This window comes from Salvelinus fontinalis, chromosome 34 (genome assembly GCF_029448725.1).
Source record: "Salvelinus fontinalis isolate EN_2023a chromosome 34, ASM2944872v1, whole genome shotgun sequence".
Lineage (NCBI taxonomy): Eukaryota > Metazoa > Chordata > Actinopteri > Salmoniformes > Salmonidae > Salvelinus > Salvelinus fontinalis.
Window position 1 is genome coordinate 15,312,575 of NC_074698.1, and position 25,374 is coordinate 15,337,948.

Consider the following 25,374-nt stretch of genomic DNA (forward strand, 5'->3'; position numbering starts at 1 on the left):
CATCTGGATGCTCCTTGTTAATAACATCAGACAAACAAATATATATTTTTTAACATCATCCACATAATTCACAACAAAATCTTTTGTATTATATCTTATATACTATTTTAGGCCCATCTTTTGGAACTTTGGCTTTCCTGAATATGCAGCCAATGGGTACAGATACAGCTTTAGAACAAAGTACAACGGTATTAGTTCAAATGTGATCAATGCATGTGGATGATCTTGTCCCTGTAGTGTTTATAAACACCCTGGTAGCTGTTTAGAAACAACATTGACGGTAGGCGGGAGCGAAGTACACTAGTGTCCCTCCAGCTAGCTAGCAAGGAGGACTCCGGTACACAGCAGGCAGGAGGCGGGGGTGACACCGTGTGCTAGCAAAGTGTGCTTGCAGGAATGCCCACATGCACAAATGCCCCAAATTGCAGGCTGCAGTTGCACACTATTGGTAATGAGTTATTTTATTAGAGGTGCTGAAGAGGTGGATTTGGTGCATGCGCACTTGGTCAAAAACAATACATTCTTTCCAGACAATATATTTTTTTCAGTTTCACTTTTTTGGATGTACATACAGGGCGTTGATCGAGTAAATTACAATAGTTTCGCAGCGAAACTGAATAACGAACGTATTTTGACATAATGCTTGCTGAGCTGTCTAATGGGGAAATAAATGGTACTGTAGCTAACTGAGCTGGAGAGGAGACTCATCATATTCATTGTCTCCGCCTCTGCCCATTTACTGGTTCAGTGTGATCGTGAACACATCACAGTTTGCGTTATTGTACTTTTATGCACAAGTTCTATCTAATTCTGCTACCATCTTAATTAAGTGAAACAAATATATGTAAATTGTTTAAAAGCAACAAACACTCCTAAACTAGGCTACTTCTTGCTCACATTTCTCTCAACTGTTCTTGGCCATTGGGCTGGAAGAGTTTAAGTAGCCTCCAATTCAAATTGCATTTGATACATGGTCAAGCATTGAAAACCTTATCTCAGAGCCTCAGGGAAAACTGTAAATAACACCAGCTCACTTGCTGAAAAGGCTCTAAAAAATGTCCATCATCTATGGTTCAAGTTGCTCTCTCATGAACCATTTGTCCATTAAGTCCTGGTATGCACTGCAGTCATTAAACCACATTTTCTTTCTCATAAATTGCACTGTTTACCAGCCTTGTTGTTGTTGAGGGGGATGGATAGCGTAGGCTACTACATTTAATCTCAGATATTTACTGCTCACCATGAATTGAAGTGACAACGATGCGTATTTATGTATGTCAGTGAGATGTTCATTTTGGAGATTCTTAGAGTTTTTCAGGATATTACTCCCTCCCTCACTGTTTCAGTTTCCTGAAAGATAAAGGGCACTCCACTGATTTTTCCTGTAAGGGCAAGCCGGGTTAAAAATGAAAAAGAGATCCTAGGCACGCTGGACTTGATAGCAAATAGTTTTTTATTCCCAGTTTAATATTTTGATTAATTTCCAAATGAATAAGCCCGTAGCATGCGGGTGGAATTTTGTTGAAGCATGGTAAAAACCCTGTTGCTGTTCTTTGGGTTGGAGCTTCCTTGGGGTTACACGCTTTTTGACGGTCTTGCTTTGGTTTCTCCTCCATGTCGTCTCTAGCCATATGGGCTTTGAAAGACTTGCATGTCTGTGTGGTTTGTCCAGTATTGAGTCTGGACTATGATATAGTCTATTAACCCAACTGTTATTCTCGTTTTCTCTGTTCTTAGGTTCTGGCCTGCTGGTTCATGTGGCTCCATTCCAGCCTTCTCTGTGCTCTGACCACAGCACCCGCCGGGGCCCTCAAGCACATAAATGGTAGCTCCACACAACTCCAACCCCTTACATACTCTGTACAATAAAATATTTAGCAAATAAAGACGAAAGAAAGTTGAACAGGAAATTTAAGCAGCAAAAGAGATTTTCCGTCTCTCAGGCCTCCCTTGACTTGGCATCCGTAACCGGACTGGGAGTTGAGACAGCTGATTTGAGGCTGTGAGTGTCCTCCCATCTACTGCTTCACATTCCCTCACCTGTCAGCTGTGTGTGTTTCTGGGAGGACAGTAACTCTGAGGTAGGTTGATGCGGCTGTGCCTTAGCATGGCGCTGTGAGGAAGCCGCTGCCTGGACTCTGGACGGACGCCAGTGAAGCGCTTACACACCTTGGACCATCATGGGGAAGGAGCAGGACCTACTGCAGGCTGTCAAGAGCGGAGACCTGCCCTCCACTCAGAAACTACTGGCCAAGCTCAAAGCCAGCCGAAACAGTGAGTCCTCAAGTTACCCTTAAATCTTAAATCTCATAGCCAGATTTATTTTAGCTCGCTGAAAGGCTGAGGGAGTGTGCAGTGCAATACATCTCCGTTATGTTTATTTGCCCAAGCTTTGGGATTATTGGCAGATGGCGCCTAAGTAAGACAATTAGATGTACGCACAGTCAGAAATCTCTTCCTCTGGAGGCAGTAAAGCAATCGGTAACATGCTTAAACAAGCAGTTTGCTTAGTTCTGTCTGCTGCTGCTGATGCCACACCTGTCATAACTACTAAACGTCTCCCAAATCAATAGATCCTGCTAAACGTCTACGCCAGTGATTCTCTGACAGGAGTAGGCTAGTCGAGCCAGCGGAAATCGACAGTTCTCAGTTGTTCAGACATGATGCAAAAGCCAGTGTTTGCTATCTAACTGACTCATCAACCAGTTTTCTAGGTCTGCTGGTTGACTCAATATTTCAACAAATTACATTTCAGTCATTTAGCAGATGCTCTTATGCAGACCGACATACAGGAGCAAATCGGGGTAAGTGCTTTGCTCGTCAGATTTTTCCCCTAGTTGGCTTGGGGATTCCAACCAGCGGCCTTTCGGTTGCTGGCCCAACGCTCTTAACTGCTAGGCTACCTGCCGCCCCACACAGTTATGGGTGTTTTCTTCTTTCTCATGAAAAAGTGATAAACTCTGTTATTGGATTATGTGAACGATAGTTTACCTTTTACAAAGTGGAGTGATGGAGCTAATCCTATTGAATGTAGAGTGATCCTTATGTTCAGTGATTGAGTGTGTTTGTTCAGGGGAGCTGTGCTGAGAGGAGGTGAGTGCTCTCAACTCTACTCTGAGGTCAAGCTTCAGGAACTTAACTACAGAAGACGCTGAGCCTCAGCTAAAGCTTTGGGGAAATCTATCCCTTTGGATTAGCCAGGCCAGCTCCAATCCAGCCCTTATGATGATGGCGCACTAATGAACTCTCTCTCTCGCTCTCGGGAAACTGAAAGCCTATCCACATTCTCCCCGGGTTTTAATTCACTGGACCATAAGCTTACGGCCATCTATATCGTCTCCCTTGAGAGGGACACTTTCTATCCCCAGAGTTGCTATCCGCTGTATGAGGTTTTGTGAATGGGGTGGGTGGGCGGGTTCCCACTTGCAGACCCCCATCACAAATGCCTCAAAGGTCTGAGGGGAGGGGGGGCTCAGTTGCCTCTTCTTGAGCTATCAAGTCCTCCGATCTTTCTGCTCTCAAAAGCTGTTATCTCCAACTACAATGGTCTATCAACTGCAGTTTACTGCACCTTTATCCTTCTGCTCTTCCAATCACTAAATGCACCTACGGGCATAGTTTACAAACACAAAGACCATTACTCACACACCCTGGAGGACTTTTCTCTGACTCTGTGTTGTCGTGTTCTCAGAGGCCTATGTAATTACTAAAATGACAGTGCTGGGCGGCTGTTTAAAGGCTGTTTTTCCACAACCACAATGCCACAAGGTGCAAGACGTTCTGGAGGACTCCTGTATTTAGTTGCTCCTCTCTGCTCATTCACTGTCGAGATAGTGTCCGACATTGAGTTCAACATGACACCACACAGCACAGTGACTGAGAGAACTGAGAGCCCCAGGCCAGGAGGTTGGGCTGCTTTATCATTGTGATAACCTATCACCCTCTGTGCTATTCTGGACCCTCTTTTAGCTCTAAACAAACATGAATTGCTCTGACCCAGAGGCGAGAGATGATGGGATATGAGGGATGGGGAGAGTTAAGTAGTCTCAGTGTACCCTGTGTTTTTCCTGTGTTTATCTAATTCAGCAGACTATTATATTGTAAGAATTGTGGACATAAGGTGTAATTACACTATAAAGGTCTCTTTGTCTGCCATAGGGTTGTAAACCCTGTCAAGCGTTCATATTAAAGGGCAACTACCGCTTTTCAACCTCATTTTCATTATATCCTGCACGATACCAGTGTCAACATACAGCTGCACCATTGAGAGCATCTTGACTGGCTGCATCACGCTTGGTATGGCAACTGCTTGGCACCTGACCGTAAGGCGCTACAGAGGGTGCTAATCAAATGGCTACCCTGACTATTTGCATTGACCCCTTTTTTATTTGCACCGACTCTCTTGCAGCGGCTCACTCACTGGACTCTACTCACACATAGTACACTGACACTCCAACACACATACACACATACAGACTACATTCGACTACATACGCTCACACACACATGCATATGGATGCCAAACACACACTCACGCATAGACTTTCGTACTCTTCACATACGCTTCTGCCACTCTGTTTATTATCTATTCTGATTGCCTAGTCACTTTTACCCCTACCTACATGTACATATTACGTCAACTACCTCGTACCTCTGCACATTGAGTATGTTCACATGCACACTAATAATTAGGTATTAAACGGATTATTTTAGATTATGCAATAGTCATGTAAACACCTTACTCTGCTTATCTTAATCAACATAAGGTCAAAATCTAAGTAAGCATACACCAATTAAAACACCTGGTTTTCTGATCAATCTTTGAAATGATTAGGACATGTAAACACCTTCATGGGCGTTCCAGCGATGTATTTGATCTGCCCATGTGCTAGCACCAGCCGAGAGCCTCCTTTATTAACACGAGTGAAGTGTGCTCGGAACAACAATGTATGTGTCTTAGAAGTAGTTTTCACATACAAACTTGATCAAATATGCTTACCAACATAACATGTTCGCCGTGATAGGACGTTTATTTATTTATTCAATTTATACTATTGTTTGTACAGATGAACGTGGTACCTTCAGGCGTTTGGAAATTGCTCCCAAAGATGAACCAGACTTGTGGAGGTCTATAATTTTCTTTCTGAGTTCTTTTGATTTTCCCATGATGTCAAGCAAAGAGGCACTGAGTTTGAATGTAGGCCTTGAAATACATTCACAGGTACACTTCCAATTGACTCAAATGATGTCAATTAGTCTATCAGAAGCTTCTAAAGCCATGACATAATTTTCTGAAAATTTCCAAGCTGTTTAAAGGCACAGTCAATTTAGTGTATGTAAACTTCTGACCCACTGGAATTGTGATACAGTGAATTATAAGTGAAATAATCTGTCTGTAAACAATTGTTGGAAAAATTACTTGTCATGCACAAAGTAGATGTCCTAACCAACTTGTCAAAACTATAGTTTGTTAATAAGAAACTTGTGGCGTGGTTTAAAAACGAGTTTTAATGACTCCAACCTAAGTGTATGTAAACTTCCGACTTCAACTGTACGTAGACAGGTTTGGTGCTGGAGATGATGAATATGACTTTGAAAAGTGGCGGAATTGCCCTTTTATCACGGGATGCTCTTGTGGCCCCTACACTCCGGGCTGGGCTTGAGTTGCCTCAGCAAGCTGACAGGCCTGCCGTGCTGCTAGGGTCTGCCCCCAAGTCCCCGAGGGGATTCCTAGAGACTGTCGGATTACCCTCTCCCTTTGTTTTGCCTCTCGCCCATCCCAATTTATCACCTTATACGTTACGTGTGGCTCAGCTGTTGTTATGAGCTCCAACCCAGCCCATTGATGGGATTGGGGACAGCCATTACCCCCGCCATCAGGTTTCCACAAACAAACACACATCACACAACCGTTTCTCTGACATCTGGTACCTCAGGTCTCTGCCTCACCCAATCCACTCCCTCCCATATGGTGCTCAACCAGATTAAGGGGAATTATGGGTCGGGCTGGGATGAGAAAGAAAGGTCCAACGTAGCGGAGTTTCCTCTTCTCTCTCCTACATGGCAGAGTCAGCCAAACTAAACCCTTAACAGCTCCCCGGTGAGCCAGCAACAGCGCGGTGTGAGTTCTGTGTCCAACGTCTCATGGTCAAAGAGTCTCAGGAACGGTGGGATGTAGCCAGGCCAGTTGGCTCAGAGACACACGTTCGGACTCTGACCTCTTTCTCTCACTCTGGCCACAACAGAATGAGGGACCCAGGTTGGATTGTTTAGGAATTTGTTTGAAGAGGTTAAGTGTGTGATAATATAGACAAAATCCGTGTGTTAATCCTGTCTAACCCATTTTTATTACATCCCCTAGACATCAGATACCACAAATCCCTTTGTTTTTTAGTTGCATGGGTTTTTCCCCCCATTCTGTGGATTTTGCTTTGTTCAGAGCTGCCGCAATTAAAACATTTTTAAAACGCTTTGTCTGAGATTGACATATGGTATATTGGAATATGGGAGCTGTTAGAATGACATGTTTGTGTACTGTATAGAGCTACTCATTTGTCCTGCATTAGAAAGTCAATATTTAAAACTGATGTTGTTCCATTATGTTTTTTTATAAGCCATCTTTACCTCCGGCCTCTATTTGAAAGTCCAACATATTCAAGCTGATAAGGTTTAATTTGTGTTTTTATGCCAATAAATATTTCACAGCTTGTTGCCCAATTAGACCTACAAAGCTTGGGGAATTGGTTTGATGTTAGATGTGCATCCATGCAAACCCCCAGGAATTGGGAGTGAAACCCCCCTGGCGTATAACACCGCCATCTGTCTTTTTTAAACGTAAGTGTGCCACACACTGCATTATTATTGACCAGAGGGAGCGGTGTTCCGTATTGAAGACCATCAATGTCCCATTATTGGCGTCTCGTAAAACTGTTGGGCCACAATGAAAGGCAGGGCCGTTAAGAGAGCCCCAAACAAAACGTCCAGCGCGGCGGTGGTGGTGTCTGTGGTGATTCTCCGGGAGGGAGCAGCTGTCAGCCTCCCCAGGCCAGTGATAGGCTTCTAAAGAGCCCACTGTGACTGTCTATTGGTCGCCAGGCCACTCGCCCATACTGCAGCCATGGTTTATTCATGACTTTGTGTTCAAACAGAGCCAGCCCACCCAAACACCCAATACAGTCCCTTCATTCCACTTACTTAGGCCTACTCCTGACGCCTTGTTATTCCTGCCTCTAGCTAGCACATCTGGGGCATCATGACACAGACAGGCACACAACCTCCTCCTTCCCTCCATTACAGAGGCATCACAGTGTTGAACTATTGAAATAACAATAATTCTGGGAAAAGCTCCATCCATGTACAGTTTAGTCATTGCCAGTATAGTACTTCTTGCTACTGGCAAAAAGAAATGAGCTGGAGTTCACTTGATCTGTATATTGTACCCATTTTTCTAGTTTCCATCCCAACATACTAGACGTTTTGCATATAGACTTGACTTTGTTTCACGTAAACACAGCATATCGTTTGCTCCGTCATCTGCTAGTTTTTATGGTTGAAGTTCAACAGAATATTATGCTTTCTCCTTCACCATTGCACCTTCCTCTCCCATGTCACAATGCCTCAAGTACAGCTCAGGATAATGAGAAGGAAATTTCCACTTTCTTTTCAGACTGGGCATATTGATGGGACAGCGTTAAAACCTTTTAGACAGACCGTGAAATTCTGTCTCTGTACTGAAGCCGCCGGTGTTTGCCTGTCAACTCTACCGTTGGTGTGCTAAATGTTTCATTGGCTCGCTAAACAGACAGGTCCCATAGACCTTGTAACGGAGGTCAGTTAGCCTATGCCTCAGAAGAGGAAGAAGCACTGGTCTGTGTTGGAATGGGGCCCTTCAGGACCTCTAGCTGTCAGGGATTTTGTGTCTGGTCTCTGACGCAAGTGGAAAGAGAAGAAACCCAAATGGGAAAAGCAAAGGTTATTGTTACCAGAGTGGTCTACCTATGACCTTTTGTCAAGTGTTCTGTTTTCTACTGGGTTGGATCACAGACAAGCTAGTCAACATTTATCCAAGCATTTCTTAGTTTTACTCATCTAAGACCAAGATGAATCTATGAACACAGCCTCAAGGATATCTCTTGCCTTGGACATTTGGGAAACTGCTGAACTTCTGTTGAACTTTGTTTCATGTCTCTCTTTAACCATCCTTTATTTTTTTTTTGATGAGTGCCAGATTTACTGGAATTAAAAAGGTGGGGGTCTTTCAAAACCACCCGTTAAAGCAGATACCAATGTCGATGATACAACAAACGTTGGAATGCACTACCATATTTACAAAAAAGTTGAATGACATTGCCCTAATTTGTATGTTAGTTCCTGCATGTGCTTGTAAGGATGTGTGTGGTTTGGGGGTGTATGTTAGCTCATGCATGTGCTTGTAAGGATGTGTGTAGTCTGGGGGGGTTTGGTGGTGTATGTTAGTTTATGCATGTGCTTGTAAGGATGTGTGTAGTCTGGGGGGGTTTGGTGGTGTATGTTAGTTTATGCATGTGCTTGTAAGGATGTGTGTAGTCTGGGGGGGTTTGGTGGTGTATGTTAGTTTATGCATGTGCTTGTAAGGATGTGTGTAGTCTGGGGGGGTTTGGTGGTGTATGTTAGTTTATGCATGTGCTTGTAAGGATGTGTGTAGTCTGGGGGGGTTTGGTGGTGTATGTTAGTTTATGCATGTGCTTGTAAGGATGTGTGTAGTCTGGGGGGGTTTGGTGGTGTATGTTAGTTTATGCATGTGCTTGTAAGGATGTGTGTAGTCTGGGGGGGTTTGGTGGTGTATGTTAGTTTATGCATGTGCTTGTAAGGATGTGTGTAGTCTGGGGGGTTTGGGGGTGTATGTTTTTGTGTATTATGTAAGCTTTGTTCAGTAGAATGGGCTCTTTTTGTTTGTTGCTTATCTCTGCCTGTCTGTTTCCACGGCATCATGTCAGATGTACAGCTTTCACAATGTCTCATCATTGACATTACCTGACTGAACAACCATAAGATTTTAAGATATGACTGATTGTTCACCTCTTTTGAAAATGTATTCAATCTTAATCTTTATGCAGTCAAGATTAGAATGACATTTTGGATGTCACGTCATGGTATTTCCACAACATAGAAACGTAGGCTCACATGCACATATCTCTCTACCTGTTATGGCTCAAGGCTGGCTTTACACATTTTGACACGTGCGTAATAGTGGAAAGCTGCTATTCTGAGTGCAGTCGTTTTCCAAAAGGCACCAGTGCAGAGCTTTCAAAGCACCCTTCCTGTTGAGGGCCTTAATGACTCAGCCTTCATGCAGGATGTGACTGGAGCATAGGCCAAGGTGCACACTGGCACTCTGAACTGGAAAAAACGGTACATTAAGATGCAGTTTCACGCTGACAAAAAGCTAAGGCACCAAACGGGCAACAGAACAGTATGACTTATGACTGACTCCCAGCTGTGGACTGCTTGGTCTTATCAAGGTTTCAGTTATTTACCCCAAATCCCTCCCGCTCTATCTGTGCCAACCATTGTCCAAGACACGACATAGCAGCACAGTGCGTTTGAATGCAGAAAAAGACTAGGAGGGATGATGTCATGTTGTAGGAATGTGTACCCCACAAGGATACCTCTCATCTGTTTTCTGGAACTGAAATCCGACTCCTCTTGTGACATTACAGTTCGGCTTAACCCGAAGACTGAGATGAAAGTTTTGGTCTAGAGGACAAAGAGAAGGGTAAGAGGCCTCGGAACTGTTACTATTCTGCCCTCCAGGAGTCTGAGGCGACTTCAAACAGGACTTTGGGTTTAGAGGAGAGAAAAGTCTAGCTTTTGTCATGGAGATGAGGAAATGTGGTCTCGGCTGCAGTGCTGATATCGAAGCGGAGAGGAGCAGAGCTGTCGAAAGGGAAAGTGGCTGGGATCTCTCCCTGGGCTGTTAATCTGTCACCTTATCTCCATTACTGTAAGTGGAGGCCTATTGCACCTCACCGCACCCACACTGACCGCAAACGGACATGGTTAGTCACATGCTAACTCTTTCAGGAGGAGAGGGGAGTTAGTACTGGGGAAATAAGTAGATGAAAGTTTGGCGCCGCTGGAGAGTAAAAGTCCATTATGAACAAAGGATGGGGTGTGGAGTTTCCTCTTATCGTGTGACCAAAAAGTATGGAGTGTTCTGGTGCGTCTGTTTAGCTTAAAGAGGAAGGGGCATGAACTCACACACACACACACACACACACACACACACACATTCATATTTGCTGTCCTCCACCCCTCAAGACAAAAACAATGCAATGTTTTTCTTTTTTTACCCAAGGAACATTCTCCATGCTGGGAAAAAGTATCTCATTAAGGGCTTGGTTCTCTGTGCGTGCAGTCAGTTACCACAACGGTGCCGATATAAATGCATACCTCCTTGACAAGCTCTTCCAAGAGGACCCTAGAGTCTGCCAATACATCATCAACTGGCCATTAGGCCTCCCATTAGGGCCTGCCATCCAATAAGCTATAATCATTAGGCTCTGGGCCCTCCTTTTCTGTCACAAACACCAGAGTGACACACAGAGGTGAAGTGTCCCGTTTAGCATTCCTGCAGGTCAGTGTGAGTTAGGCTCTGTCAGCAGCTTCCAGCTGGATCAACACAGAGCTACTATAGTGTGTGTGTCTGTCCTGTCCTGTCTGTCTTGGCTGGCTGGTTGGCTCTCTTTTCATTAGCCTCTGCTGACTCTGGCCACATGACAAACAGCAACCAAATGTAATCTTCTGGATGTATCATATGCAAACATCACTGATCATTTCCTCTCAGATGTTGTGATGCTGGTGTCATGCACCTGCCTCTCCATTAGCCCCACCCCCCAGTCCATATGGGTCTGTCTGGCAGAACCCCCCATCAGGACGATTATGTCACCCTGCTGTCCTTCTTTCATCTGAATGTATGTCTCTTTCTTTAATAAAACCTGCCGCATGTGTCACACCCCCGAGCCCTATTCTCTGTAGACGCCCAGCTGGGCGGAGACACAATGCAACTCACGCAGGTCATTTGCATGCGTGGCGCTCCATTGTGTCAGCTGTCTAATGGGCCTCAACAGGGAGAACGACCAGGGACCTTATCTCCTCTCATAGTCTTGCTTTGCATCCCACTCCCACAGCCAGGCCCCCACCAAGGTTTCCAGGAAGGCTCTGTCTGGCCTGGGAACAAATGACAGAGTGAATGATTGTTAGCTCAATTAGCACCTCGTCTCAAATTTTTTACTGTCTTTTAGTGTTTGCGTGCGATCCTCTGGCAAATATGCTAATTACTTGGAAACAGAATTCTCTGGAAAAGAGAATTGGACGAATAATTTGGGTCAGAGCAATAGCTGCACCCATTAGACAAAGAATTTGGACCTCTTTTTTGGGACAGTGCTGAATATGAACTCAGTTCAGCGTTTAGTCTTAGGGTCATTGTGAGGTTTAGGGCATATTACAGCCTTGGTGGGTTGGTGGAGCGCCCAGCATGGTAGCAGTGGGTATATGATATAATCACAGCGGTGAGTCAGTATCTGTGTCCATGGCTCTTCTCCAGGCACTGCTCCAGCACTGGGGCTTAGGCCTACAATTTGGGACCTGGAGATGCAATCTCCAGTCTGCTTCCGGTGCAGATAACGCCACAGCACATCACAGTCCAGCAGGTCCAGAGTGAAGCCATGGGATTATCTCCCAAGGTGGTGCAGCGGTTTCCCCCTGCTACACCAGATGTGTTGTAGCTGCTAGTCCTGTTGGTGGACATTAGGGCTGATCCCATTTAGTTGACTGTTTGGTCAATAGGCTGTTGGTCGACCGAGATTTCTTTAGTCGAGCTGTAGCAAATAATAATAATAATAATTTAATTGTGTACAAGACATGTCTGATTCGAGCATGTCTGAGTTGGCTAATCTATTGTAGAGGCCGTGGGGATGGCACAGTCCATCATTCTAAGACCGCTGTCTGATTGGCTCCTGTCTGAGCGGACTGATCCATTGTGGAGGCCGTGGGGATGACACAGTCCATCAGTCTAAGACGTGCTACTAGAATTGTATATGTTTATATTACGTAAGAACAATGGTGTAACACTAATAAAAATAATATGGACGGCGCTATAAACACTGAAGTTCTGTAGTGGTCACTGCAGCATAGAGGAGAGAGACAGACAACGGCTACTAGGACATTTTAGGCCTAGTACTTGAAAAGAACGTCTTGGATTTTCTCAGTGTACCAATGCACTGTAATGTGATTCAACTGATGCTGTATGATGGTGGGCTCATAGGGAGTCAAAGGCACACCATTTGCCTGTGAACCCTGGGGAGCCCCTTCACCTGTGAACCCTGGGGAGCCCCTTCACCTGTGAACCCTGGGGAGCCCCTTCACCTGTGAACCCTGGGGAGCCCCTTCACCTGTGAACCCTGGGGAGCCTCTTACATTTACATTTTTACATTTTAGTCATTTAGCGGATGCTCTTATCCAGAGCGACTTACAGTAGAGTGCATACATTTTATTACATTTTTACATACTGAGACAAGGATATCCCTACCGGCCAAACCCTCCCTAACCCGGACGACGCTATGCCAATTGTGCGTCGCCCCACGGACCTCCCGGTTGCGGCCGGCTGCGACCGAGCCTGGGCGCGAACCCTGCCCAGCCTGGGTGCGAACCCAGAGACTCTGGTGGCGCAGATAGCACTGCGGTGCAGTGCCCTAGACCACGACGCCACCCGGGAGGCCCTTCACCTGTGAACCCTGTGGAGCCCCTTCACCTGTGAACCCTGTGGAGCCCCTTCACCTGTGAACCCTGGGGAGCCCCTTCACCTGTGAACCCTGGGGAGTCCCTTCACCTGTGAACCCTGGGGAGCCCCTTCACCTGTGAACCCTGGGGAGCCCCTTCACCTGTGAACCCTGGGGAGCCCCTTCACCTGTGAACCCTGGGGAGCCCCTTCACCTGTGAACCCTGGGGAGCGCCATCACCTGTGAACTCTGGCGAGCCCCATCACCTGTGAACCCTGGGGAGCCCCTTCACCTGTGAACCCTGGGGAGCCCCATCACCTGTGAACCCTGGGGAGCGCCATCACCTGTGAACTCTGGCGAGCCCCATCACCTGTGAACCCTTGGGAGCCCCTTCACCTGTGAACCCTGGGGAGCCCCTTCACCTGTGAACCCTGGGGAGCCCCATCACCTTTGCAGTGTTGACATTACATAGGAGAATACAGAGTTTGTGACCTTTTGATTAAGATAAGAAAATCCCTTCAATGTACAGGTCTAGCCTGTTTTCTAATGTTTGCTTCCCTCAAAATAGTCTCAGGTGCATTAACTCTTTTGGCCTAATGAATTGGCTGAGAGACAGAGACACATAGTTGAGACAGATGTTTCCCTTTTCATGGCATTTTTGGTTAACCCTCTCTGGTGATACTTTTAAGACAAAATAGGATGTGGTCAAGGAAATTACCGCTCTTCCTATTTTGGTTTGGATGACCAATCTATTGTTGGTTTTCTACGCAGGACGTTGGGTCCAGTTTTTGTTGTCTTTATATGTATAGTACAAGTATTCCCAAACGCGGGTAAAATGTATCATTTGTTGCAATTTTTCTCACATTTTCAAACAGTACATTTATATTTTCCAACAGGGCTATACATTTGGGTGAGTTTTTCTCTCTCGCCCGAGTAGCCTCATTTCACTGCCAAAAATAAAATTCAACCATCTAGTGTTCAGCGAAATGACAACACGATGTCAAATACAGGTAGCCTAGTCAAATAATGAACATCCAATCACATTAACTGTTACTCTCTCGCAGGAAACCTTCACTCTTGCGCAGACATTTAGAAAAGAAACATGACAATTTAAAAAATAAGCCACAGGAGTTTTTTGAGCGAGAATAAAGATGACTTTTGAGCAGTAAGACATGTATAAAAGCAACAGATAGCATTAATAAGAAGGGGCTATAAGCGTCTTATATGGTGAGCTACCGAGTGGCTAGGACAGGCAAGCCACATACTATTGTAGAGGACTTAATTCTTCCTGCTGCCGCGGATATGGCTGGAACAATGCTGGGGGGAAAGGCCCAAAAAACTATACAGACAATTACTTCATCAAACAACACTGTTTCACGATGCATCAATGACATGGCAGGAGATTTTTTGAAACAATTACTGCTTCGCATACAAGCCAGTGAATTAGATGCGTTACAGCTGGATGAGTCAACAGACGTGGCAGGCCTGGCACAGCTCCTGGTAAATGTCCGTTACGTTTATGGGGGTCAATTAAGGAAGACATCCTCTTCTCCAAACCACTGTAAACCAGGACAACAGGAGAGGATATTTTTTAAGTACGAGAGCTTTGTGACATCAAATGGACTTTGGTGGTCAAGATGTGTTGGTATTTGTACTGATGGCGCAAACGCCATGACAGGAAGACATAGTGGAGTGGTAACGCACGTGTAAGCAGTTGCTCCCGATGCCACTTGGGTACACTGCAGCATCCACCGAGAAGCTCTTGCTACCAAGGGAATGCCTAACAGCTTGAAAGACTTTTTGGACACTACAGTGAAAATAGTTAACTTTGTTACAGCAAGGCCCCTGAACTCTCGTGTATTTACTGCATTATGCAATGATATTGGCTGCGACCATGTAATGCTTTGACAACATACAGAAATGTGCTGGTTATCAAGGGGCAAAGTATTGACACATATTTTATTATTGAGACGAGCTTAAAGTTTTCTTTACTGACCATAATTTTCACTTGTCTGACCGCTTGCATGTTGACGAGTTTCTCACACAAATGGCCTATCTGGGTGATGTTTTTTCTCGCCTGAATGATCTGAATCTAGGATTACAGGGACTCTCTGCAACTATATTCAATGTGCGGGAGAAAATTGAGGCTATGAATAAGAAGTTGGAGCTCTTTTCTGTCTGCATTAACAAGGACAACACCCAGGTCTTTCCATCATTGCATGATTTTTTTTGTGTTCAAATAAACTCAAGCTTACGGACAATGTCAAATGTGATATAGCAAGGCACCTGAGTGAGATGGGTGCGCAATTACGCAGGTACTTTCCGGAAACGGACAACACAAACAACTGGAATCGTTATCGTTTTCATGCCCTGCCTCCAGTCCACTTACTGGTATCTGAACAAGAGAGCCTCATCGAAATTGCAACAAGCGGTTCTGTGAAAATGGAATTTAATCAGAAGCCACTGCCAGATTTCTGGATAAGGCTGCGCTCAGAGTTTCTTGCCTTGGTAAATCGCGCTGTTAAGACACTGATGCCCTTTGCAACCACGCACCTATGTGAGAGTGGATTCTCGGCCCTCACTAGCATGAAAAACGAAATACAGGCACAGACTGTGTGTGAGAAATGATTTAAGACTGAGACTCTCCAGTACAACCCACCATTGGAGTTATGTGCATCCTTTCAAGCACACCCTTCTCATTAACCTGTGGTGAGTTATTCACCATTTTTGATGAACAAATATGGTTTTATATGTAAGATGGTTAAATAAAGAGAAAATTATTGATGTATTATTATATTATTATTTGTGCCTTGGTCCTATAAGAGGTCTTTGTCACTTCCCACAAGCCGGGTTTTGACAAAAATTCACACTCATTCTTATGTTTAACTGTATCGTAAAGGATGTTTGTGGCAGGCTTACAATGATGGCAAAAAACAACATTGTAGAGTGCGCTGACCCTGGTGCTAGAGGGGGTACGCAGCTTGAGGTTGAATATTTTAAGGGGTACGGGACTATAAAAAGTTTGGGAACCACTGGTATAGTATAATGCAGCCTGATTTGTGTATCTTCTGAGATTGATCCTTCCTTTCATAAAATGACACTTCATCAGATGATAGTCTGACAGATGGGAATAAGCTTGAACTGCCGTGTTTGGGTAGAAAATAAACCCAGTGATTGAATCCCCCAACGGAACCTTCTGAGGTTTGCCTTGAGATGAACTATGATCTATGTGTTTTCTGAACTGCCTGCCCTCCTTACACTGTTCAGCTTTACCTATCAAATCATAGCTGTACTGTTAGTCCTTTGCACACCTATAATTAAAGCACTTTTCTGGTCTTTTGTCATGAAACAGCAGGGCGGTTTTTCTCTGCTCTCTGTGCCAAGGAAAACATTCCCTCTTTCATTGCCCTTTGCTTTTCTCTCCTCATTCCTCCTCTTTCAGTTAAACCAACATGTCTTTGGAGCGTTCTTCTCATGTAACTGACTTCTGCATCAGCACCAATGACTTATTTTTCTTTGCATTTAAATCCTGATCACAAAAGAAGCGCCAGGCCAGTGTTTAGGTTGCCTGACGACTCCAACGGAATTATTCCGCTGCTCCCCAGCGTTCGCGACATACTCCAGTCTGCCATTGTTGAAGTTGTTTGTGGTGATGTCAAAATGAGTGTGTTGTACAAAACACAAGTAATCAGTGAATGGATCATCTCTAACCAATCAGCGTATCAAAGCCAATGACGCATTTTCAAAACGCCTCTTTACCTACGTGTTCTGGCTCTGGCGCAACCCGTCGGTTTCTGGGACCAATCAGAACAGTTACAATGTGTTTGCGTGCTAGAAATCGTCCGGGAGGTACTCCGATCCAGACTCACTGCGGAGTAGAAACTTATGTCCGTGGTCGTGGCGTAGCGTTTGGCCGGAGCAAGGTTTTTGAGTAGCCAGGCCTGCGTTTAGGGCGGCTTCGATGTATTTTCTCCAGGGGTGCTGCTACCTGCTGCAGTGTGATGGTGGCCTCTTTTAGCCGGGGCTGGCCTGAGCTCTGATACTTGGGGTCTCTCAGCCAGCTCCCCAGTGGCCTGCCCTGCAGCTGTCGAGCCATGTCAGTTGGCCTGGAGATAAAAGTCTCGCGGCCCTCTCCTTCACGGGGAGTGCCTGACCGCCGTGTCGTCACGGATACGTGTCCATGAGGGCCCAGTGAGTGACAGGCCGGCTCCACAGACAGCAGGGTTCACTGCACACACAACCCAGGTGCACACACACACACCCTGAGGCAGAGAGCTGTGAAACGCATCACACACAATCAAAATCAAATCAAATCAAATTTTATTAGTCACATACACATGGTTAGCAGATGTTAATGCGAGTGTAGCGAAATGCTTGTGCTTCTAGTTCCGACAATGCAGTAATAACCAACAAGTAATCTAACCTAACAATTCCACAACTACTACCTTATACACACACAAGTGTAAAGGGATAAAGAATATGTACATAAAGATATATGAATGAGTGGTGGTACAGAACGGCATAGGCAAGATGCAGTAGATGGTATAGAGTACGGTATATACATATGAGATGAGTACTGTAGGGTATGCAAACATAAAGTGGCATAGTTTAAAGTGGCTAGTGGTACATGTATTACATAAAGATGGCAAGATGCAGTAGATGATATAGAGTACAGTATATACATATGAGATGGGTAATGTAGGGTATGTAAACATTATATTAAGTGGCATTGTTTAAAGTGGCTAGTGGTATATTTTTACATAATTTCCATCAATTCCCATTTTTAAAGTGGCTGGAGTTGAGTCAGTATGTTGGCAGCGGCCGCTAAATGTTAGTGGTGGCTGTTTAACAGTCTGATGGCCTTGAGATAGAAGCTGTTTTTCAGTCTCTCGGTCCCTGCTTTGATGCACCTGTACTGACCTCGCCTTCTGGATGATAGCGGGGTGAACAGGCAGTGGCTTGGGTGGTTGTTGTCCTTGATGATCTTTATGGCCTTCCTGTGACATCGGGTGGTGTAGGTGTCCTGGAGGGCAGGTAGTTTGCCCCCGGTGATGCGTTCTGCAGACCTCACTACCCTTTGGAGAGCCTTACGGTTGTGGGCAGAGCAGTTGCCGTACAAGGCGGTGATACAGCCCGACAGGATGCTCTCGATTGTGCATCTGTAGAAGTTTGTGAGTGCTTTTGGTGACAAGCCGAATTTCTTCAGCCTCCTGAGGTTGCTTGTTGTTTTAGTTTCTGTTTGTAGGCTGGAATCAACAAAATGGAGTCGTGGTCAGCTTTTCCGAAAGGGGGGCGGGGGAGGGCCTTATATGCGTCGCGGAAATTAGTATAACAATGATCTAGGGTTTTTCCAGCCCTGGTAGCACAATCGATATGCTGATAGAATTTAGGGAGTTTTGTTTTTAGATTAGCCTTGTTAAAATCCCCAGCTACGATGAATGCAGCCTCAGGGTGTGTGGTTTCCAGTTTACAAAGAGTCAGATAAAGTTCGTTCAGGGCCATCGATGTGTCTGCTTGGGGGGGAATATATACGGCTGTGATTATGATCGAAGAGAATTCCCTTGGTAGATAATGCGGTCGACATTTGATTGTGAGGAGTTCTAGATCAGGTGAACAGAATGACTTGAGTTCCTGTGTGTTGTTATGATGATCACACCACGTCTCGTTAATCATAAGGCATACCCCCCCGCCCCTCTTCTTACCAGAAAGATGTTTGTTTCTGTCGGCGCGATGCGTGAAGAAACCAGCTGGCTGCACCGACTCCGTTAGCGTCTCTTGAGTTAGCCATGTTTCCGTGAAGCAGAGCACGTTGCAATCCCTGATGTCTCTCTGGAATGCTACCCGTGCTCGGATTTCATCAACCTTATTGTCAAGAGACTGGACATTGGCGAGTAGTATGCTAGGGAGTGGAGCGCGATGTGCCCGTCTCCGAAGCCTAACCAAGAGACCGCTACGTTTGCCCCTTTTACGGCGTCGCATAGGGTCCCCGGCTGGGATCAGATCCATTGTATTGGGTGGAAGGCAAAACACTGGATCCGTTTCGGGAAAGTCATATTCCTGGTTACAACGATGGTGAGTTGACGTTAATCGTATATTCAGTAGTTCCTCCCGACTGTATGTAATGAAACCTAAGATTACCTGGGGTACCGATGTAAGAAATAACACATAAAAAAACAAAATACTGCATATTTTCCAAGGAACGCGAAGCGAGGCGGCCATCTCGGTCGGCGCCATCTTTGTCTTTATCATGATTTATGACTCAGAGGCCCCCCTGTGCACTGGTTAATTGAACACTGTTTCAAGGGTCGTAAATTGATGCATCCGTCTAACTGACTAGGCCGTGTCAATTTCAAGCCCTTGGATGGGAGCTTTGTTTCTAGGTCCCTGTTGACGTACAGTAAAACTTGTTCTCATCCTCAATGATATCGTGCTGTAACGACTGACATTCAATTCAAATGGTACAGCAGCATTGTCGCATCATTTACAACATCTTTATGGATCACTAGTCTCACAAATAACCTAACCATGCATTGTGAACCATGCTTTGATTCATCCCCCAGTTCACATCCTTCCTCTGGCGCTCTACTGGAAATAGCTAGAGATGCACCATGATCAGCAGCCCAGTGCAGTAGAGCTCTCTGTCAGTAAACTGCACTGTCTTCTCATGCTTGAAAGGAGCGTCCAAATCCCTACACTAAACATGACATGCCTTCTAGCCTTATATAAACTGAAGTTCTTACCCCCAAAAAGTCTACTATGAGAATGTAATGCCAAGGGTGCGACTGGGTACATAAGCAGGAAACGGTAATAAATGCATTATTGAGTAAACAATGAATGTAGTGATAGACATCAAATACCCAGTATTACTGAGAGAGGCCGCGCCACAATGTCTGTACTGCTGGGCGTTTTAGATGTGTATCAATCCATGTATAGTGTGCTTGTGTACATTGTGTACATTGTTTACATGAGGACATTTCAACCATGAGAGAGTGGTTATTCATGGTAGGTCTTGGACAGGAAATGTCAATTTCATATGAAACAAGGAAAGGGGGTCTTTCAGTTTTCCCAGACTACAGGGACCGTAAGAACCAATTTTATGGGCCTCCCGGGTGGGGCAGTGGTCTAGGGCACTGCATCGCAGCGCTAGCTGCGCCACCAGAGACTCTGGGTTCGCTCTCTGTCGCAGCCGGCCGCGACCGGGAGGTCCGTTGGGCGACGCACAATTGGCCTAGCGTCGTCCAGGTTAGGGAGGGTTTGGCCGGTAGGGATATCCTTGTCTCATCGCGCAACAGCGACTCCTGTGGCGGGCCGGGCGCAGTGCGCGCTAACCAAGGGTGCCAGGTGCACGGTGTTTCCTCCGACACATTGGTGCGGCTGGCTTCCGGGTTGGAGGCGCGCTGTGTTAAGAAGCAGTGTGGCTTGGTTGGGTTGTGTTTCGGAGGACGCATGGCTTTCGACCTTCGTCTCTCCCGAGCCCGTACGGGAGTTGTAGCGATGAGACAAGATAGTAATTACTAACAATTGGATACCACGAAATTGGGGAGAAAAGGGGGTAAAAAATAAATAAATAAATGTTTTTGTTCTAGGCCCAATTCATAAAGCACAATGTTTGTTCTCTCTTTGAAAGAGTGTTCCCTATCTTTATGTTCCATATTTTCATCTGGATCAGAAAAGGAAAGCTTTCCTCTGTTATCATTAAGTCTATTTAGTGTGCAATGTTTTCCTCAATGTGGACCCTCCGGGTCCTCCTACTGTACCTCAATCTATTGTTTTCCCCGTGTTTCCTCCCTCAACTAAGACCACAACGTTATTAGTACTAATCCTTCTAACCTCTGTCTGTCTGTTCTCACCGCTGGACCTGTGACCAGTAAGAAAGTCAAACGCCAACATGTTCAAGACCCCGCAGACCACGGGAGATGAAGCAACCCCTTTTTAAACTTTAAAGGCAATTCCGACACTTTTCAACATCATATTAATTATCACCAAACCAGGGACTACATATGTGAAAACTGCCATTTCTATGATCTGTGGTTAAAAAAATATGAAGGTCCTAAAAAATGCTTCTCTGTGTCATCACAGGGTAGGATTAAAAGGGAAAAACTGAGGGATGGTACTTTCTTGCTCCCCATATCACCGCAAATGTCATAGTGTTTGAAAATCACTGTTTTTTTAAAGGTTTAAACTTTTGATGATGTCATTGGTTAGAACTTTTTATATTTTTTTCTACAAAACTTCGAAATGCGCCATTTTCACATGTTGACACTGATATTGTGCTGGAGATAATGAAAATGAGGTGAGGTAATGAAAGGTGGTTGAGTTACCCTTTAACTCTAGTACCGCTGGGCCTCGATGGACCGCCCCTTTCCCTTAGACCGCTGCTCCACTCGGGAGCCCTAATAGGCTGACCACACCGCTCGCGTGTGTGGAAATCAATGTTATTCAGTTATTGCACCCACACTGCTCGCCCGCGCCAACGAGCGTCTGCGTTGCCAAGGGCTAAAATAGAAATCAGTTCTATTTCTGACGCAGATCTATTTCTGACGCAGTCCTGCCTCTCCCATCTCCTCATTGGTTTATAGAAGAAGGTACCCGCGTGCTATCTCCTCATTGGTTATACCCACGTGGGTGACTGAAAGACAAATGAGGTCAGTGGCAGTAATGCACCTAATTTATGAAAGTTTCCAATCACAATATAAAGTCAAGAGAAGAAAAAGCCTGGAAGGAAGAGAGATGACTAGAAACGATTCGGTTGACCGTTTTATGTGTGGATTAATTGTCGGGGTAGAGGAACTTGAGCATTTCAGGTAAAATAACAACTCAATGTTTATATCCCAGGACAAATTAGCTAGCAACAGCAAGCTAGCTAAATAGGACAAATTAGCTAGCAAGTGCAAGCTAACTAGCTAAATTTCCATAAATGTTTAGTGCTTTTCGGCCTGTTCCCAAATTAATGTAATTGGTTCAGAGTTTGTTTTGATATTTTAAACTGCGTGTCGTGATCGCGTTTGGTGTAGGGGGACAAATAAATGTATGCACGATGGCGCACGAGCGAAGCCGGTTTGGGTTGCGTGTAAGGCACTGCATCTCAGTGCTTGAGGCATCACTACAGACACCCTGGTTCGATTGCAGGCTGTATCACAACCGGCCGTGATTGAGAGTCCCGTAGGGTGGCGCACAATTGGCCCAGCGTCGTCCGGGTTTGGCCAGGGTAGGCCATCATTGTAAATAAGAATTTGTTACATTTAAAAATATATATATTAAGTAATGAGCAGCCATTCTGACTGCAACATTCTAACAGTGTAATTAATACATTTCATATATTCTATCGCAAAAAATAATAATTTGGTTGTGTTTATGAAGGTCTTAGGTAACATTAGAATACAAATATATATTTTTTAAATAACAATAGCATTTTCACTAGTTTGTTACTATAGGCTATATGTAAAAAGAACAAAAATAGAAACACATTCAAGTGTTCAATGTATTTTATTTGTGGAGTTCTTTTGTTACAACTGTGAAACAGAAAGTATATGTGTTGGAATGCATTAACATTAACTTATTTTAATAAAAATATAATAATCCCCATCTTCCAAGATGCAAAGTCTGCAAGATGCGCAGTCAAATGACGAAAACATCAGTAGCCTAAACATTATAATCTCCAAGTGTGCTTGATAAAGTGTAAATCAGCACAAAAGCAATAATGGCATTATAATGAATATAAGTGTCAATGACAGCAGTCAAAAATAGTCAATTATTGTCAGCTCGTGCTTACATGGTGTGCGTCTTCACACAGTTGGAGCATGTCCATGTCAGTTGGAGCATGTCTTTTTAGTGCTTAGGTTCAGGCTTAGGTTCAGGTTTAGGTTCAGGCTTAGGTTCAGGCTTAGGTTCATGATGAGGCTCAGAATCTGAAGAATAATCAGATGTCATGAATCATTTCTTCCCCAGCATCTGTCGTTTTCATTCAGATTTTGTAGCAATGCTAACTTAGCATGTGCATCCATTCGTGTTGGTCATCTTGGCATTGTAAATTACACACACTCTCAATGTGTACTCCAAGTAGGCCAGAGTAGACTGACAAAACTGTTTGGATTTGTTGTGCTGATATAGGGTTAGGGCTGTTGCACTGACAGTATTATGCCACACCGGCAGTCATGAGTCATGACCACAGTAAAATTCCACGTGACCGTTGAGTCATGGTATTCTCCTCTTATGCACATGTGGACATGTGTTGATAGCGACCATCAGGTCGTTAATGGCCTGGTGCTCGGGGCTCTATTGTCCCTCTAACCACTCTGATATCAATGCAAATGCAGTCAAATCACATCAAACACTTATCATCAAAACAGTATTTTTGAGTTTTTAAAACTCACCTCACTGTGATGATCAATTTGACGAAAGAAGTTCAACAACAAGTTGAAACTGAGTGGAAAACATGGTCGTTGTTTCAAAGCCTAACATAACAAAATGACCAGTGCTTTCTAAGTTGATGATTCATTCAAAACAGTCATACGCATATTAGAGCTGATGCATACACATAGGCCCAAATATGAGCCAAAGCTCCCAAAAAATACAAAAACTGAATTAAAATAATGATTGTGCTGTTATACAATACATAGCCTACAGCATATTACGCACGGCAGGAAAACATTTTTAAAAAATGATTTAAGAGGTCTTTGGTGCCAAATTGTTCTAGCCTAGAGCTGTGGCGGTCATTACGTTGTGTCAGACTGTCATGCAGGAGATGGAAATACACAGTGGTGAGATATTCTGTAGCTAAAGGTAATGTCTCAACCTATTCATTATGAACAAAAATGTTTTCTAGGCTATTCAAAATCAAATACAAAGTGGGGGCGGCTATCTCTGTAAGCCGCTCTGCACAATCAATGAACCAACCACATCGCCTAGGCCTATATGTTGTCTTCCAGACTCATGGATAGACAGTTTGGAGTGTAGCAGAAGGTAACCAGTCCATCCAGTATGTATAATAATACAGTCCACACTCAAAGGCCATTGCTATAATTGTTTTAATTTTGGAGAATAGTCTAATAGGGTACATACCGTTTTGAGGTTCTAATTGGAATAGATCAATACAATAGAATGGCACGTCCTGTTCTTTATTCACAATTGGTGATGACATAATTATGCATCGTTTGCTTCCCCTCCCCCTTTCTCCCTATCATACTTTACTTCATTTATTTTATCTGTTATATGTGTGAAATTAGTTTCGGTTTAGGTTCAGTTTTGAGGCAATTATTGAGGTGATTATCAACTGGGACAGCGCCTTCAACTGTCGAGAGAAGGAGTAGAGCAGGCCCCACTGTCGGGAGAAGGAGTGGAGCGGGCCCCGCTGTCAGGAGAAGGAGTGGAGCAGGCCCCGCTGTCGGGAGAAGGAGTGGAGCAGGCCCTACTGTCGGGAGAAGGAGTGGAGCAGGCCCCGCTGTCAGGAGAAGGAGTGGAGCAGGCCCCGCTGTCGGGAGAAGGAGTGGAGCAGGCCCTACTGTCGGGAGAAGAAGTGGAGCAGGCCCCACTGTCGGGAGAAGGAGTGGAGCAGGCCCCACTGTCGGGAGAAGGAGTGGAAATGGCCCCACTGTCGGGAGAAGGAGTGGAGCAGGCCCCACTATCGGGAGAAGGAGTGGAACAGGCCCCACTGTCGGGAGAAGGAGTGGAGCAGGCCCCACTGTCGGGAGAAGGAGTGGAACGGGCCCCACTGTCGGGAGAAGGAGTGGAAATGGCCCCGCTGTGAGGAGAAGGAGTGGAGCAGGCCCCACTGTCGGGAGAAGGAGTGGAGCGGGCCCCACTGTCGGGAGAAGGAGTGGAGCAGGCCCCACTGTCGGGAGAAGGAGTGGAAATGGCCCCACTGTTGGGAGAAGGAGTGGAAATGGCCCCGCTGTGAGGAGAAGGAGTGGAAATGGCCCCACTGTCGGGAGAAGGAGTGGAGCAGGCCCCACTGTCTGGAGAAGGAGTGGAACAGGCCCCACTGTCGGGAGAAGGAGTGGAGCAGGCCCTACTGTCGGGAGAAGGAGTGGAAATGGCCCCGCTGTGAGGAGAAGGAGTGGAAAAGGCCCCACTGTCGGGAGAAGGAGTGGAAAAGGCCCCACTGTCGGGAGAAGGAGTGGAGCAGGCCCCACTGTCGGGAGAAGGAGTGGAGCAGGCCCCGCTGTGAGGAGAAGGAGTGGAAAATGCCCCACTGTCGGGAGAAGGAGTGGAGCAGGCTCCACTGTCGGGAGAAGGAGTGGAGCAGGCCCCACTGTCGGGAGAAGGAGTGGAAATGGCCCCACTGTCGGGAGAAGGAGTGGAAATGGCCCCGCTGTGAGGAGAAGGAGTGGAAAAGGCCCCACTGTCGGGAGAAGGAGTGGAGCAGGCCCCGCTGTGAGGAGAAGGAGTGGAAAATGCCCCACTGCCGGGAGAAGGAGTGGAGCAGGCTCCACTGTCGGGAGAAGGAGTGGAAATGGCCCCGCTGTGAGGAGAAGGAGTGGAAAAGGCCCCACTGTCGGGAGAAGGAGTGGAGCAGGCCCCGCTGTGAGGAGAAGGAGTGGAAATGGCCCCACTGTCGGGAGAAGGAGTGGAGCAGGCCCCGCTGTGAGGAGAAGGAGTGGAGCAGGCCCCACTGTCG

The 25,374-nt window shown here is 45.5% G+C and overlaps 1 protein-coding gene across 3 annotated transcripts in view; it reads left to right on the top strand.

The window, feature by feature from the left end:
* Positions 1-25,374, top strand: part of LOC129833254 (caskin-2-like) — a 94,113-nt gene that overhangs the window by 6,696 nt on the left and 62,043 nt on the right. For all 3 annotated transcript variants that reach the window (XM_055897701.1, XM_055897703.1, XM_055897702.1), the window contains exon 2: positions 1,738-2,274. In XM_055897701.1, the coding sequence (XP_055753676.1) occupies positions 2,181-2,274 (94 nt within the window). In that variant the 5' untranslated portion in view covers positions 1,738-2,180. The remainder of the gene's footprint in view (positions 1-1,737; positions 2,275-25,374) is intronic.